Source organism: Elgaria multicarinata, chromosome 3, assembly GCF_023053635.1.
Source record: "Elgaria multicarinata webbii isolate HBS135686 ecotype San Diego chromosome 3, rElgMul1.1.pri, whole genome shotgun sequence".
Lineage (NCBI taxonomy): Eukaryota > Metazoa > Chordata > Lepidosauria > Squamata > Anguidae > Elgaria > Elgaria multicarinata.
In genome coordinates this window covers 96,289,473-96,307,440 of record NC_086173.1, presented here as the reverse complement: position 1 = coordinate 96,307,440, position 17,968 = coordinate 96,289,473, and the positions used below count along the sequence as shown (strand labels likewise).

Genomic DNA, 17,968 nt, shown 5'->3' with positions numbered 1-17,968 from the left:
AAAAAAAAAAGTTTACATAATAAATAATAAATAAATAATAAATTTATTTCTTACCCACCCCTCCATTTTGATCGAGGTGGGGAACAACAGTAAATATAAAATACATGACAATTCATAAACATTAATTGTGTACATTTATCCTAGTACTCCTTTTTGTGTGTACCTTTTCCTCATATACACATTTTTGACAAGCAATGTTCCTAATATAATGCATTTTAATGTTATTTTATTAGAGAGATTAGATTTCTGATTAGAGAACTCCATTGCAAAATTCGGAGAAATCGAATTTCGAAGGATAACTGAGTTTCAGTTCACACAGTGGTTCAAAAGTGCACAATTAGGTAAGTTTGCACTAAAACAAACTGAATACATTTCTCCCCCATCCATTCTTGGTGGTGGCATGGGATGGGATATTCAGTACGATCTCTTATTCTAGTTTAGGTCAGACTTGTTCCTATTTAGAACGCAGACCTGGAGTTAATTCAGACAACCACAAGACAACCACTGATTAAAAAAAAGATTCTGTGATTTTATTATTATGTATTGCATTTGTTGATGCAACATCTCCCGGCCAAAGTTGCTATACAAGTCCTGCTTGTACGTGGTTACTTCCCCTCTGCCAGAAGAAACGTGAGCAATCACAGGTCTGTAGTGTTCAAGGAGGTATTGTCGAAGCGTAAAGATGTAGTCTTGGGATGTCCTTGCTGCTTTGGCTTGTCTTTGTTACGGCTTTCTAAGGCAGCTTTTAAGGGTTCCTCCCTGCTATTGGCTTGTCCAGCATTTCGTTTGTCCAGCTTGGGGTTGGGGAGAGAGAAAGAGGGGACAGTTAGAACAATCTGGTGCCTCCAGGTGTTTCAGAATACAACTCCTATAAGGCTCAGCCAGCATGGTCAATAATCAGGGTTTCTGGGAGTTGCAGTCCAAAAGCCTGGAGGCCCCGCCCCCTGGCCCTGTGGTGTACATGATAGACTGTAGGATCCTCTCTTAGTGATCCTTGCTGTGGATTGGAAAGGCCTCTGTAAGGCCTGATGACAAAGGTGCTGAATGAGGGCATGGAGAACATGGAGTCCATGTGGGTGTGCAGACACTGCTGCAGCTGGTCCGCCAGTAGTAGGCTATCTGATCTGGATGTGCTTCTCAATAAGTGACCCTGGCCCAGGGTGTGGCTGTGTGGTAATTATCAAACTGCGCTGCCTGGCATTGGGGCGGAGTGGGTGGAGGCAGGCCAGAGAGTAGTGGTCTACACATGCAGGCACAATGAGGAGGCAGAAGCCAGAGGTGGTAGAGCGGACTGTGCCACACCCCAGACTGCGGAGGGGTGTGTGTATGTATGCTGTATTTTTATTGCTCCCTCACAATGAAAAATGTCCCACAGTAAACAAAAATAACAACACACACCAAACCCTCCCCATCAAAAAACAACCCTTTAACAGCAGGGGGAAAGGTTCTGACCCAGGCTTTTCTGTGCTGTGCTAATTTCTACTTGTTGTGAAGTAAATTGTGAACAGTCTTTCCTACCACCTTCAGACTCTACCACCTCATTTGCCCTTTCATTCTGCTCCATCTGTAGACAGGCCACGGACACATGGAGACATGCACAGCCCTGACTTCCAGCCGTTTGCAGTACCTGGGTCAGACTTTCAACAAGTAACCCATTCAGTGATACAAATTAGGGCTGAAGACTCTCCTCCAAGGCAGTTGGGAACCTTAGCCACTACCTAATTTCCTACACAGGGGTTGCTCCACAGGGTCACCAACAATTCTGTTGTATCCTCTCACTCAAGATGCTATGTTATTAGTATCATTATTCATGGAAGGGGACAAGGGTCACACAAAAGGTACAAAAACATTCCCAGGAAGGTAATCTGTAAGGAGACTTGCTGTTGTACATTGCTTAGAAATTTTGTTTAAAAATAGTGTTAAATAAATGTTGGCTTGATATACCAGTGCACGCTTTTGTTACCAATACACCTCTCTCTCTCTCTCTCTCTCTCTCTCTCTCTCACACACACACACACACACACACACACACACACATACACACACACACACATTCTTTTGATCTTTCCAAAGGTAATGCAACTGGAGATCTTATTTTTCTCTCTATGTATTGTGGCTTTTCTTAATACCACCAGCAGTTACCAGTGTCTTCCCATTACATCCCTTTCCTGGGTCCTCCTATTCCACAGCATGGCATGGAATCTTGTGGCTTTCAAGTGATACCCAAATTCCCACCAGAAAAAGAGCAGGCTCAACCTCCCACCTACCTATCAATTTTCAGGCTTCAAGTCAGGAAATGGTTGCAACAAGCAGGGGTATCCAGGGGTGCAGGGCACAGATCATATACTATTGACTCTACTGCATGATCTTTATCAAATGGCCGGAATGCATATTGGCCAGGACAATGTGCAATGGAAGACTGACAAGCTTAGGTCTCCTCACCTTTAGTGCAGCAGAGGCTGGACCACTTTCTGGATCATCAACCATGTTCTCATCCAGGGAGTTCAGGCTGTAAGAGAGAAAGCCGTGTGGCTGACTTCGGAGCTACTCATCGTTTGGGGGTGTGAGTCTCCATGTGCCCATGAGCAGATGTCAACAACATAGAGCAATGGCACATGGAGACTCACAACATGATGGCACTGCCTTACATGGTTCATCATTCTAAATATTACGAGTGAGTGGAGAACTCACGTCTCTCTACATATGAGAAATGGCCTTTGGAAAGCAAATCAAATACACTAGCTTCCCCGCAACCTGATTCTACACAGGAGTGGAGATGAAAGACAGGATTTATAGTAGTACCTGGACACTTCAAAGCTGGGGTTGTCCTCAAAGCCAAGGTCCATAGAGGGGTCCAAGGAGCAACCAAGCATAGGATTGGCCCTAGGGAAGAAAAGTCCACCAGTGAGTCTCTTTGTTGCCACAAATCCAACCCATTAGACTAAACCAACCATCCCCAACCTGGTGCCTTCCAGTTGTGTTGGACTGCACCTCCCATCATTCCCAGCCAGCGTGGGAGTTGCAATCTAACACATCGAGAGGATACCAGGTTGGTGATGGCCAGACTATACCACGCAACCAGATGACCCAGTGCAAAACGCCACAGTGCCGCATCTGACAACCCAAGCACCACAAGACCACGAGGAGCACGACAGATGCACATCAACAGCAATGGCCAACATGATGAGGAAAGTGCAGCAACAGTGTTGTGGCGTTACACAAGGTGTATCGTCTTCAGTCAAGAAGACAACCAGAAGCTTCTGCCTTAATTTTGCTCTTCCATTTGCAGCTTCAGAGAGATTCAATAACGGTTCCCCAGAGGCTGGCTAGAAGTCTGGAAACTCCTTGGGCCTGAGGCCATGTCCTTTCAACTGCAGAGCCCTGCTGTCATTTCCAAAGTCCCCGTCCATTCCAGCCATATCATTCCTTCCCCAGATTGGTCCACAGACACTGCGTGCTGCTGCCATCACATTGCAAATTCAGCACAGGACCAGCTCAGCAGATGGAGCTTTATAAGCAAGTTAGTAACAAAGTGAATACCAGGAGGAAGGCATGCAGGCATTGACATTTCTTTCTGATTTGCTCTTTTGCAAGTCAACGCAAGTGACACCCCTCTTTCTCTAGTAGAGCAGACCTCCCCTTGCCCCCCCCCAAAAAACCCCTACCCTTCTGTGTTGTATCTGTTTGTCCCAGGGATAGCTGGTCCCTGCTGCACAGCGCTTGCGGAGAACATCGAAGCCACCTTCAGGGCTTTGAGGGCGTTCAGCTTCCTCACATGGCTGCAAAAAGAAAAAGGGGGGAAATGGGCAAAGAGGAGAAGGGAACTAGACAGGGAAAGTGTCGTCCTGCTATGAGACTGCTGCAGAGTTGGAAGAAACACGTGGACTGGAGTTCATCATGACAGAAAAGTGGTGCCATGCAACACCATCGGTATGGCATTTACTGACATGGACAGAAGCAGCATTGTACAGGGATGGGAAGAGCATGTACGGGGGGTTGGTTTGGGAGCGGGGGGGGGAGAGCTTTTGTACCTTCTCCTCATGACGATTATGGTCCCGATCAAGATGATGATTATAAGAAGCACAGCCACAGCCAGCCCTGCGATGATACCAAACAGCTCCTTCTCGTTGCTGGTTGGGGCCACCGCCACAGGACCCTGCGATGTACAGACGTGTTACCCAACTGCCTCAACCAAGTGCCTGTATCTAAATTATGCTTAGGTGATGGCATGGGTGCAGCCTAGGTAGACAGAGGCCTTCACCCGACTAATCTCAGTTCAGCACACGGTTATTTTCTAATGCGCCGTTCTCCTTGGTTGCGCCTTCCTCCACAAGCATTGGCTGTAACCTCCGGCTGAGCCTCTTGGCCCTGGGCCACGGTTGCCCTTCCTCAGACGGACCCTCTCATGCACACCCCTGCTTTATTTCAGATGGACCCCAGATCTGTTCCTTTGGATTTGGGAGTTTTAGCAGGAAGTGAGTACTCACGACAACAGACAGGCCGAGTTTAAGCAACTGTGACAGTTGCTCGGGGTTTTCCTGGATGCGCCTACGGAGAAAACCATTGGGAGGCTATTAGGGCACGTCCTCCACAGGCTCCTTGGTGTTGGAAGAAAGTGGTTTCAAGGAAGCACGTTGAGTACATTGAGGATTTTCTTACTGGGCTCAAATTACAGGCTGGGGCATGGCGGCGGGGGTCGGGAGCAGAGGAAACCTGGCCACTTGACTCTTTGTGATGGCTGCAGCTACTGTTTTTAGAAGGTTACGATGTTTGAGGGCCATCTATACAACACCACTTTGCCTACCCATTCCCTCAAAACCCCACAGCATCGCTGCTGCAAAGCAGGATTGATAGGATTATGTGGGAGGAGTGAGTGTAGCCTATCCAGCTAGGAAAAATCGCAGGGCAGTTGTCAGATGGCAGAAACGGGCAGCAAATATTAAGAGACCCAAACCCATGAAAATCTTTTGTTTGTTTGTCTTCTGGCAACTCTGCACAACTTTGAAAGCTTGTCGCAGTGCAGATGCATTCCTACAGTTCACTGAATTTATGCAATATTCATCATAACTGCTCTTAGTTTTGTTCCCCAGACATATCTCCATGGCGGCCATTACTAGGCTTGTCAAGCCCACCCCCTGTCCTGCATTTCCACGCCTACCCTGCACTGGGATCCGCCCCTAACTATGCCCCACTCTCTTAATCCAAACTGAAGCCACCACTGACAGACAACCAAAAGCCATGGTGACATTGGAGCAATGTAAAAAGTCACGGTAAATCGACACATCAAAAAAGCACAGCTTTGCAGGAAATAACATGATGTGGCTGCAAGTTAGCGGCTGCATTATATAAACAATGGGGCACAACTGCACAGCCACGATGGGGTATATAGAGTGTGTAGACAAGCCCTTGGCTAAAATTGTAGGAGGGTGGAGGCAAGGGGATTACGGGGCCCATCTGTTCTCCCTCTTCACTGCTTTTCCCTGTCTTTCCAGACAAACCTCTGCATGGGCCACCCTTTCAGAGAGATTCCTTGCAATATATAACCATCTGCCCCTACTCTGTTCCTTCCCCATTTGCTGCTGCTGTTTCCTCTCTCTGCCCACACTCTAGCCTTTGCCTGCTCAGCAGCCCCAGAACAACTGGCCACTTACATGCGTACTACTTTGTCCCCAAGAGCCGTGCCATTGCTGTAGACGAAATAGGCCTCCATCGCTGTAAGGATCTTCCCCGTGGCCCTACAAGATAGGAGATCATGATGTGTCAGAGGGACTTGCTGGCGGAGGTGCAGGTTCAGGTTATTGGCATGGGCACTTTCCTAGGACCGTGGCTGATCAAAGAGCCACCCCTCCACGAAATGGCTTGTCAGCTCAGCTGGCCCCCTTCCTCCACAACCGAACCCTGATGAATCAGCATTATGGAGCCAACATCATCTGCCACACGGCAACTAGCTATAGACAGCACTCAGATGCCAACTCCGTGCTTGGATCCTCAAAAAGCTCGTGTCTCTTCAAGTGCACTGGCCAGATTGATTTCTGGCACATGCTTTCTTGACCGTATTACACTGGTCTTGCATCAACTACACTGGATGCCCACCTGTTTCTGGGCACAATTCAAGGTGCTGGCGCTTACCTATAAAGGTAAAAAGAAGGGAGAGACAGGTTCTCAGGATGCAAATAAATCCTTTGCATCCTGAGAACCTGTTTCTCCCTTCTTTTCACCTGATTTGGATGCTTTTCTCCTTTGGTTTTCTCCTTTTCTTCTATAAAGCCCTAAGTGGCTTGGGGGCAAGATAGCTGAAAGACCACCTCTTCCCGTATGAACCTGTCCGTAGCTGAAGATCCTCTTCAGATGTCCTTTTGCATCCCCTCCCCACATCAATAGAGGTTAGGTTGACTGGTACACAGGACATATTAACCACACATTAGCTGCAGATGCAACAGGCACCATAACCAATTTGCCACACCCATTTATTTTCTTCCTTCTTTGTTCCTGTTCCTCAGGCAGTCCTGCCTTGTCCTGACCCTCACACACTTCCCATTTCGGGTCGCCTCCCTCTGTCCCAGTCACCTGTTAGATTTGGATGCTGACGCCTCATCTGTGATTGCTGCTATGTAGACGGTTGTTTGGGTTGCTGTACTCAGAGCCCTGGAAGTGAAACAGGAAGAGGGAAAAAATCAGCAACAGATTCTAGGCTTAAATAACCCACAAGATCCAGACATTATGCTTTCATCTTACTAGAGGTTACCGCTGTAATGCTGAGACCATCACAAAACGACACTGCCGACTAGCACTTCGCTATATGCTGAGCTTCCCTCTAGCATAGGACATGCTCTGCACTCTCAGGCATGAGACACTAATGTCACTGGTAAATCAGCATTCAGAATGCTTTAAATCTGAAAACGCTGGCGGCATTGGGACCAGTACAGTAGAGCACACTTAACTATTCATCGTGGGGGTAGCCATTCTTAGCATCAAACATCTAGAAAACTACATCCACAATTCCAAGGGAATAATAAGAAAATAAAAGATTAGTTCTGAGCTTTGATCCACCTGGACATAGTATGCACAAAACGCCTATTGTACTAATCCCTTCAAATGTTTTAACACCTCTGTTACCTGTAATGTATACAGCCTCAGCAGAAACAATTTACGCCTGCACGTATCCACTTCGCTTTGAGATTCTGTTTTAAAAACGACTCCTCCAAGGCTAACTGGCATCTCCGTATCTCATTGACTTTTTCTGAGAATATGTGAGCAATCCCTCCCCCCCTACACCCACACACAGAGTGCTTTGTTTGCACGATTAATTAAAAATTGATGTGTTTTGCACTGATTTGTACAATAAGGTGGTCTGAAGAGTCATTCTGCATGGAGGTGAGGGGAAGAGGCACACAGCAATATTCTAAACAGGCTGAACTTAATGTGTAAGGGTTTATCTCCAATTTCCTGTGTGGTGGATTTCCTTTGTAAAAAATATGAGCCCAGAGTCTAAAGCATCGGTTGTTTTTAATGTTTTACTGTTTTTAATGTTCCTGTTTTTGTTATTGCAAGGTTTTATTGTTTTAAATGGTTGTATATCACCTTGAGGGGTTTTAGCAGGTAAGTCAGTATATAAACATTATATATATGTATTATATAATAAATACATAATATATAATAAATAATAAATAAATAAGAGCAACCTGTTATTATCAGAAAGACTAGAAGCAAGGCAAAATGTTTCTTTTCAAACTCAATGGGTTGGATCCAGATGTACTAATTCTTAGAGTAGACCCATTTAAATCAACTGGATGTAGTAACTTAAATCCCATCAACTTCAGTGAGCCTACTCCAAGGATGCCCGAGTGTGGCTCTAACCCAGACAGCTTCAGCTATTGGATGGTATAGAAATGTAATAAAGAAAGTAATAAGAGTGTCAATGCCCTTTCCAACTGTGTCAACATTGCACATGATCCTAGAAGAGTTAAAGTGCAATGTAGAAAGATGTGACGTGAGCACAGGACACAGTGCAAGCCCTGCATGGAAGCAAATTGGAAATCATACGCAAGGAGAACCACATGAACCTCATGGAGTCCGATTACAGTATGGGAATTTTCACAGAATTCTGAACATTTTATCATGGAAGAAAGGGATTATAGACCATCCTTCCCCAACCTGGTGCCCTCCAGTTGTGTTAGACTACAACTCCCATTGGCCACACTGACTGGGGATAATGGGAGTTGTAGTATAAGACATCTGGAGGACATTAGGTTGTGGGAGGCCGGACTACACTTAGTTGTGAAGTGTCTGTACATGGCATTGATACATGTTCTGTAATGAACAGTAACTAGAATACTGTCCTTTTGCTTATTGGCATTCGGCCAACAATTTCTTGTATGTTTTAACATTTTCCCCACAACGATGAGGATAGAAGCTTTGTGGGGTTTTTTCATTTTTAACCCCAAAAATGAAAGTTGTTTCTCAAGAGGCCAATGGTCTGGATCAGATTCCATATTCTACATGCGAGATGCACAAAAGCATCCACCAATGCTTCAAGACTTCTCTAAATGAGTGATTTATAGCACACTTGTGACTGGCCACAAGCAAAACTTGGTGGGTCAACCTCCTGCACATCTCTGCTCCTTCCCCTGGTTATTCCATTAAAAAAACCAACACCTTGTATATTCCGATTCTTCTATCTCAGGATTTCCTACCGTGTGCAGCCAAAGTTGCACTAAAAACACCCACTAGAGGGCACTGTCCCATTCAATACTAAGAGCATTGAGAGGAGGGGAAGTTTTCAATGAAAGACCATGTGGCTGCCCCTCTCCTCCCTTGTAATTCAGCTCATTACAATTGTGTAAAGAAACGCAGGAAGCAAAGCACAGGTAAGCAAACGCGATTTCTCCTTAATCTAAAGAAGCACAGTCAACTCTGCCTGAAGTATGACCATACACTTTGACCCTTGCCCTGCATCAAAGTCTTTTCCTCCCTGGCCCTGGACCAGCCCACTGAATGAGAGGGAGTGTGCCGTACGCTTTGATTTCATCGGACTGAGTTTGCACTTCATTCAACGGGGTAATAAAAGACAGCTTGACACGGTAGCTCTGGTCCACGGTGAAGATCTGGAGAAAGGAACAGAGAAGATATTTCTCAGGTGTTGGATGTCTGCATTGTGGGGCTGCCTTTGAAGATGGCTTGGAAACTTCAACTGGTGCAGAATGCAGCTGCTTGAGTATTGGTAGGGGTAAGGCAATTCGATCATACAGTGCCTTTACTGTGCCAGCTGAACTGATTACTGGTGTGTTTCTAAGCCCAATTCAAAGTGCTGGTTTTGACCTTTAAAGCTCCAAACCCTTTCAGATCAGAAACAGAGGCCCTTCTCCTTTGCCCACCTGTGAGAGAAATGAGGTGGGTGTCCACACGGGAGAGGACCTTCTCTGCAGTAGCCCTACATTTTATTTTACCATGGCCTTCCTATCATTCTTTCTGCTCTTGTTGTTCTTGCTGGTTTTATAGTTGTTGTTTTATTGTTTTGAATTGCTATTTTATGGTGATTATGCTGTTATTGCTGTTAATGTTTGAATTGTTTTCACGTATTTTGTTACTGTAAGCCACCTTGTGAGGACTTCTGCCATGAAAGGCGGCCAAGAAATGTTTTAAATAAATAAATGAATTCCGGAAGGAAGTTGGCTAGACAAGAAAGCAGCCTTACATCTAGCGATTCCAGAGAACTTAGCGGAGGCGTCCCGTGGTCTTCGGCTTTCACCGTCACCTTGTATCGCCCCTTCAGTACACTGTTAAGGTTGCTTGCAACTCTGTGGGAACACAGGCATTAGCATCAGAGGTATTGCAGGAGGGTGGTGGCAGGGGATGTTCTTGATCCCAGACTCTGTTCCAACACAGGAAAAGACCTGTCCTGCAGTGCCCTTGCATGAGTGACCTTATTGCCCTGTTCTGAGCATGGGAGACGCTCATAGGGGAGACCAGATAAAACATATGCTGAAGTGGAATCTATACTAGAGTATCAGTCTTCATGAGAGGGGAGGGGAGAGAGAGGGAGAGAGACAGAGAGAGAGAGAGACAGAGACAGAGAGAGAGGGAGGGAGAGGGAGAGAGAGAGACTGGCCCAATGAGTTCTTTGTAGTGTTAACATTTCAGCTACATAGGCAGCCCTCAAGCCTCTACGAGATCCAAAATCAGAAGCACCACTGAAAACTCAATGCTCCAATCAGATAAGTAATTCTTTCAAGGTTCTGCCCAAGGGAGACAGAACCTGAGGCCTGGGGGCCAAATCAAGCACTTCTGGGATCACGCTCTGGCCAAGCTCTCTCCCCCTGGCAAGCGCATATGCCAGCATATAAAATATGCTGGCATTTGTGTATTTTAGCCCTGCCCCTTTTGCCTTGGGCCCCGGCCAGCACTGGAATGTCACTCCCAAGAACTTCTCCGAAAGGGCATTCAGCTTGAGGGCTAAGAGAGGTTTAACACTCATGACCTGTCCCATTTTTCTCCCTCTGCCTGGGCTAGGAACCAGTGTCCTCTTTCTTCCTGCCCAACTGATGACCCCCAAGAGCCGTTTGTGTATGAGCATAAAACATGGGGTACATGTGCTAACCCTGCCCCCAGTGTCCCACCTGGATCTTCCTGCAGCCAAAAGGGGGATTTGAGGCACATACAGCTAGATTCCGCATTGAGATTTTCCTACTTAAAATGGGAAAACGAGGGGTGGCAAAGGTGGGAGCAGGCCTGTGCCCCACGCCCCACACCTCCTCTGTGCCTTATGCCCACACACATTCTTTAAAAGCCCGTGTACAGCTAAAGTGGTCTCCATGATGCTTCCAAAGATAAAAATCCCATCAATTACTGGATGCTTCCGACGTAGAGGCCATTTTCTACTGTTGTCGCCACTTTGAAAAGATTGCTAAAGTTCTGCTCTTGCCCGTTGTCTTCGATAAAAACAACGCTGGAGATGGCAAACGTGATCATGCTGTTCACACCTGTATCGTTATCCGTAGCCTAGAAGAAGGAGGAAAACATGAACGTTGGGGCTTCCTTGAAGTATCATTTCTGCCTGTGGTGGAGCTTGTGAGAACCAGGGGCCAGTTCCCAACACAGCCAGGAGTGGTGTCCCCAAATTAATATACAGAGAGAGAGACCATTCTCTTACCCTGACCACAGCCACCTGCAGGTCTACTGGAGAGATCTCTGGGATTATCACTGAAAAACAACAACAACAACAACACCAGTCACAGATCAGATAACATGTGCTGAAGAGCAGGGCATGATGAGAAATGTCCTGTTCCCCAAGCCCGACTTCTAATTGCAAGTTGTAAACAGGCAGTTGCTCTCTGTTCCCACACCCTACAAGTGGCCAATGACTGGTTCTCCAGTTGGGCATTTATTTCATAGAATCAAATAATCAAAGAATAGTAGAGTTGATTGTCATACTGCTCTAACAGTCAGAAAGTTTTTCCTGACATCCAGCCGGAATTTGGCTTCCTGTAACTTGAGCCCGTTATTCCATGTCCTGCACTCTGGGGCCCTTTCTACACCATACGGGTGTAGAGGGAGGGGGGGTGATCACGGACTTACCTTCTTCTGGGATCATCCCCCATTTCCAAATATCCAGCACGACATCTGGGATAGGAGGAGATGTCGCACAAGTGGAAGTGGCCATTTTTAAAAAAACTGCAGGAGCTAGAGCACACTCGCGCTCCAGCGAATCTTAAGGTAAAAAAAAGGGGGGGAAAGTCCCGACCCCACTCCCCACCCCACCCCTGATGACCCTGGACTCTCCCCGTCTCACCTCCTTCCCTCTGATGACCCCCCGCTACTCAAGGGGAAGAGGGAAGAAGCCAGGATGGGCACACACACTGCCCGTGGTCCTCGGGATCGTCCCAGGACCGCGGGTAAAACCAGGATAACTGAGGTCTCAGTTATCCTGGGGAAATGGAGGGATCATCCTTCCCTGATGCCGGGATCCCCCGTTTGTCATTTGGATGCACAGGGATGATCCAGGGATGATCCCTGGAAAAATCCTAGGTGTAGAAAGGGCCTGGGATGATCAATAAGAGATCCTGGCCCTCCTCTGTGTGACAACCTTTCAAGTATTTGAAGAGTGTTATCATGTCTCCCCTCAATCTGGGCAAAGAGTGTTGGATAAAAAGCTGGCCTCCCCCACCCCCATCTAAGTGTTGCCTCTGGAAAAGGGAAAGATCTGATCCTAATCACTAACTGAGGGAAGGACACCCTTTTGGTGAAGGAGTTTTCTGAGAATTGCCATGAATGATGATTCATGAAAGATACTTTGTGGAGATATGTGATGGTTTCAGCCCCAAAGGGCAGATTCCTGCCACGGAGCTAAAGAGAATCTATATCAGAATAGGGTAGAGTTAGTAAAGAATCCTTGAAACTGTCTCGCACAACATCACCATCGCCACCTTTCTAATGCAGGGCACATCATGATGACTGTGACTCTCTTGTGCACATGGTTCTCACCAAAGGTGTCGGTGATGGAACAAAATGTGGGTGGGTTGTCATTCACATCAACGATTATGATTTTCAAGGTCTCTGCAAAAAAGACACAAAAGAGGAGGTGTCAATCAATGGCTGGGTAGCTCTGCTGTGCCCCCAAAGTAGGAGGCATCAATAGCCCTACTCCAAGCATGTAGGACAATAATGTGCTTCTTATTCAGACTTGTCTCCAGTCTTTCAACCAGCAGGATGTCCTGAATTGTCTAAAGCAGGGATGCAGAACATCAGTCCTGAGGGCTAAATCTGGCCAGCCTGTGGATCAAATCCATGGGCACACCCCCTTTCCCCTGATCTCGCCCAACCACCAATCATTTGGGAGTTTCCGGCTTTTGCATGGTTCCCTGCACCCCAATTCTAAAAGGTAGAAATGCCCCTCCTAAGGCTTAGTTAATGGCAGGAAAAACTTTAAGCTAAAATGTGCTGGACTTTTGGCCCCACCCACCCCCGGAATGTGGCCCTGAGAGCTGCTCTGAAAATGGCATTCAACCTTCGGGCTGAAAGAATTTAAGGTGCCCTCCTCATGTTCCATTGCCTGCAGTGCTGATATCTCCATTCCAGAGGCGGTAAGGAACCACCAGCTGCAAAGAATCTGGGACCAGAGTAGCAGTGGTAGCATTCTCCCCACATCCATCATTCCAAGAACCAAAGTAGATCTGATATCAGCACAACCATATAGATAAGAAAATAAGTTGCTAGCACTTTGGTCAAGACCATGACACCACCAAATGCCTATCAAGCAGGAGGGTTAGGCAAGAAGAGATTTCAAAAGACAGCTCAGCTGGGCAGAAAAGGTGAGGTGAACCCTTTTTTCTCCCATGGTTTCTTTCCTGAAACAGCTTCTCAGCAGTCATATATTTCCCAGTGAGGGTCCGTAACCAGAAGTAAGTAACTTCTGTTGGGAGAAAAAAAGTTTCCAGCAGGTAAGTGATAGTGGGGAGATGGAGAAGCACAGGTGGGGAGAGGGAAGCTCTCCCCCTCCACATTACTTTTTATATCTTTCTGCCCCAATTTTCTGCTTTATAGGTAACCAGAACAACACAGGTTGGACTGTGCTTCCATCACACCTAGTTGCACTCCCATGCTGACTCCAATGGCAACTACGTCACTGATCAGCTGTGCCCACCAAGTGGGTTTGGTCATGGTACAAGCTCTTCCAGGTACTAGTGGCAGCTTCTATTCCTCAATGTGCAGTGCCTCTTAGCTGGAGCACATGGTACCACCACCACCATCACCACCACCACCACCACACAACAGTCCTGCATGGCTCTCTGAATCATTTCCTGCTAGAACAGAAGATTTGTCCTACCAGTAGAGCGAAAGGATAAGAGATGAAGGAAGGTTGTAATGCTCAAGAATCGGAGGAGGTGTGGAGCCAAGCGTTCATTCAGATGTCTTACCATTTCTACTGTAGGGGTGTCCCACCTCGGTGAACTCATCCTTAACCCGCAGTGTGAGTTCCACTAGGTCACAAGCCTCATAGTCTATCTCTGAACTATTCACAAAGATGGAGCCATTTGGCTCCAGATAGAACCAGTGCTGGCATACATTACTTGCACTGGCTGAGCCCTTGAAGCATGCTACAGCCAACTCCTGGAATACCAGTGAGTGGTTGGTGTCCATGTCGGTGGCCTCCAGCGTGGCTACTAACTCATGCAGGGTGGCGTTCTCCAAGACATCAATGTTATGTGGGGGAGATGGCACAACGGTTGGCGACTCGTCATTGACATCCAGCACGGTCACCTTCACTGTGGCATTGTCCACATCCACGGTCCCCCCAAAGTTTGAATTTTCAGCCTGCACAGTCAGATTGAAGGATTTCTCCTGAAGTTGGTCATAGTCAAGAGCAACATCTGGGTCTAGAGATAATGTTCCCTGGTACCAGCCAGGTCTCAGGTAATTGGAGTTCATTTGAAAGTTGTTGGAACCCATGCTGCTTACAATGCGGAATGAGATACGGTTATTAATCTCCATTTGATCGGCATCACTGGCCTCCACATTTCCCACAAAGATCCCTGGAGATGGAAGACAGTTAGAATGACTATGCAGGCCTTCCTCAACCTGCTGCCTGCCAGCTGTGTTGGACTCCAACCCTGACCAATCTGGGAGTTGTAGTCCAACACAGCTGAATGACACCAGGTTGGGGAAGCCTGGACTGGATTATGCTATCTATATTGCCACCCCCACCCCCCACAACCTTTAACAAGCAATGCTACCTCTCCTCTTCTCTTACTCATGAAAGACAATGCCCCAAACTAGGAAAAACAACCCCGTGCCTCCTGTTTCCTGCATTGCCACCCCTTCCAGTCCCCTCAGTGCCAGTCAGTCTCACACATTAGTTGCTTGTTAGTTCTGGCCCTAATTCAAGGTACTGTTTATAATCTTTTAAGCGTTAAACAGCCTAGGCCCGACATATACGAAGGAGGTCTTTTCTGAGTGCCACCTATCAGGAAGTATTCTGACTTTTTGGAAGGCCTGTAAGATTTTGTTTTTCCAGAAGGCCTTATATCAAACTATCTTGATCATCATTTGTTTCTTTTAACTATTATATAGTTGTTAGCATTCAGTTCTATTGGCTGAGGTTATTCTTTTAAAAAATTAAAACTGCAATGGCCTTTGCATCATGCTACAATCCTAGGTATACCCTCATTTGCTTTCCAATCCAGACTTAGGATCAGCAGCGCACTGTACCTGGCTCGCCCTCTTTAACAGAGAACGCATAAAATGAGCTGTTGAATCTGGGTGCGTTGTCATTTCTGTCCTAGAAAGAAGGAAAGAAAGAAAGAAAGAAAGAGTAATGCAACAATTCCATGTCCAAATGTCCATAACATAGGGGGAATTACATGGGATGGGGGAATTACATGGGAGATTCAAGCAACAATGGCAGAACTATAGGAAGATATGGTGATTTTGCTAGGTCTTGTAGGTAGGCAAGGATGGCATCATCATCATCATCATCATCATCAATTTATTTCTTGCTCGCCTCTACATTTTGATCGAGGTGGGGAACAACAATAAATGATAAAATACATAATGCTCAATTAAAACATAATATTCATTGTTAAAAACATCCTAAAAACATTTTAAAAACTTCTTAAAATTCTACTGGATAGGCCTGCCGGAAGAGAGCAGTCTTTATAGCTTTCTTGAATGCTAGTAGACTGTTAAGTTGACGAGTCTCCTCCGGCAGCCCATTCCACAGTCTGGGAGCAGCAGAAGAGAAGGTCCTCTGGGTAACAGTTGTTAATCTAGGTTTTGCTAGCTGAAGTAGATGTTCCCCAGAGGACCTGAGTGTGGGGGGTGGATTGTATGGAAGAAGGCGATCCCGCAGGTTGCCTGGACCCAAACCATGTAGGGCTTTAAAGGTGATAACCAACACTTTATATTTTGCTTGGAAACTAATTGGCAGCCAGTGAAGAGATTTTAAAACTGATAGTTTTTGAGACACCAGTATTGCGGCTATCCATCTACTACAAAAAGGGAGTGAGGTCCAGTCTTGGGGTGTGACACATGACCCATCGCCACTACATACTCTAGAGCAGCCTTTCCCAGCCTGGTGTCCTCCAGATGTGTTAGACTGCAACTCCCATAATTCCCAGTCAGCATGGCCATGTTGGTCCACACATCTGAAGGATACCAGTTTGGGGAAGGCTGCTCTAGAAACTGGATCCCTTTCCTGAGCAGGGTGAAGATCTCTATGCATTAGGCCCAGCCACCTCCTCCAAGCATCCCTTTCTCACATCCGCTGGCACAGAGCATGATTACCTCCACAGTGATGGTGACGTTGACAGTGTCATTCAATTGAGGGATGCCCAAGTCATGCACGAGTACCGTCACCACCATTTTGCCGTCCAGCTTCAGAGGGATGGCCTCTCGGTCCAAGGGCCCTTTGTTGCGCAACACTCCCTTGTCTGGGTCAATGGTGAAGTTGCTGCTGAATTCACCAGGCACAATCTCAAATTGCAAGCGGCTATTATTGGTCGCTGGGTCATCCTGGTCAGTGGCCTGGGAAGAGAAGTTAAGGGCTTGTTAGCAAATAATGGGAAGGAGTCAAATCTTTCTTGCTTCAGCTATTCTCAGAGCATAGTTTATTAGAGATGAGGCTGAGATCAGGAAAGACTACGCTATATTAGCCTTGGGTGGTGATCTCTCTTCTTCCTCTGCAGTGGTGCGAGTAGATCTTGGGGCCAAAGTCCAAGACCCTGTAGCCCAGGGCTTCCCCAGATGACCACCCAGAGAGTGGCAGGCTATGAGGGTAGCAGAAGCAAACTCCATTTTATTCCTGTAATCATGGTGGTGCTATAATTTGATTGGGTTCATAATGTGAGGCTGCACATGTTCGGAGTCTTTTTTTTAAACCAGGGTTGGCAGTGTTGTTTTGTTATTGTTCCAACATATCTGGAGTAGGAAAACAGTTGATAGGGGAAAGGGCAGGGATTAGGGGAGGGGGGCCTAAAGCCATTGCCCTCAGGGTCTAAAATTATGCAACTGCTCCACTGTTCCCCTGTACCGGACTGGCTAGCCTGTTTTGACCTTGGGAGCTATGACATCACTGAAAACTGTCACACTGAAAATGCAGGTACATTTTCACTCTCTCACTCACATAGGTGACCAGACACACATAGGCCTTAGCTAGACCGGGCTTTATCACGGGACAAACCCCGGGATCATCCCTGTGCGTCCACATGATGCACAGGGGATCCCGGGATCAGGGAGGGATGATCCCTCCCTTGCCCTGGGATAGAGCCCTCCCCTTGGGGCCTGCTTTTTCCGCGGTCCTAGGCTGAGCCGAGACCGTGGAACGTGTGGCCCGTTGACACGGTTGGAGCCAGGAGTGCTGCACCCATCGGGGTTAAAAAACCTTACCTTTAAAAACCGTACTTTTTTTAAAAAAACTTACCTTTAGTGCACGAGCATTTGTGTGCTCCTTCCTCTTTAAGAAAAAATATGGCGGGCACCACACCTCTCCTCCTGAGGTCATCATGCCTGACATGTAAATGGAGGAGGGATCTCACGTTAAACACAACGTGAGATCTTCCCTCCTCCATCCTGGATTAAAAGGTGGGTCTAGCTAAGGCCATAGACTCAAGAGATACACACAAAAATATCTCCCCTTGCCATAATACAGCCCCACTTGCAATCCCAAGCAGATTATGTTCCCTCATTCATACAGATACCAACCCACTCACCCACTCTCACATCCACTTCTAAATTCTCTTTTAATTAGAAGATATGCTTTTATTCCTCTCTTCCCTGGGCAGGCAAAAGCAGTATGAAGAGCTTCCTCCTTTCTTCCCCGCCTTGACTCAGTAACAGCAGCTCTCTCCTTGGAGTAATAATTTAAAGGTATCCAGCAGCAGTGGTGTAGTGGTAAATTCAGAAGTGCTGCAGGCACTCATTGCGACAGTCCTCATAACCACGCCCCCAAGGAGGCCGAAAATGCAGGCAGCTGGGT

General features: G+C 46.8%; 1 protein-coding gene across 1 annotated transcript in view; it reads right to left on the bottom strand.

The window, feature by feature from the left end:
- Positions 1-638: 638 nt before the first annotated feature.
- The window catches only part of CDHR2 (cadherin related family member 2), a 43,037-nt gene continuing 25,707 nt past the window's right edge, over positions 639-17,968 (bottom strand). The window contains exons 17-32 of the mRNA XM_063121566.1: positions 16,279-16,518; positions 15,205-15,274; positions 13,914-14,528; positions 12,481-12,552; positions 11,150-11,199; positions 10,847-10,998; positions 9,695-9,797; positions 9,016-9,104; positions 6,568-6,645; positions 5,652-5,735; positions 4,488-4,548; positions 4,032-4,156; positions 3,666-3,779; positions 2,803-2,883; positions 2,443-2,509; positions 639-794 (exon numbers count right to left, since the gene is read on the bottom strand). Coding sequence (XP_062977636.1) covers positions 639-794; positions 2,443-2,509; positions 2,803-2,883; positions 3,666-3,779; positions 4,032-4,156; positions 4,488-4,548; positions 5,652-5,735; positions 6,568-6,645; positions 9,016-9,104; positions 9,695-9,797; positions 10,847-10,998; positions 11,150-11,199; positions 12,481-12,552; positions 13,914-14,528; positions 15,205-15,274; positions 16,279-16,518 — 2,157 coding nt within the window. The remainder of the gene's footprint in view (positions 795-2,442; positions 2,510-2,802; positions 2,884-3,665; positions 3,780-4,031; positions 4,157-4,487; positions 4,549-5,651; positions 5,736-6,567; positions 6,646-9,015; positions 9,105-9,694; positions 9,798-10,846; positions 10,999-11,149; positions 11,200-12,480; positions 12,553-13,913; positions 14,529-15,204; positions 15,275-16,278; positions 16,519-17,968) is intronic.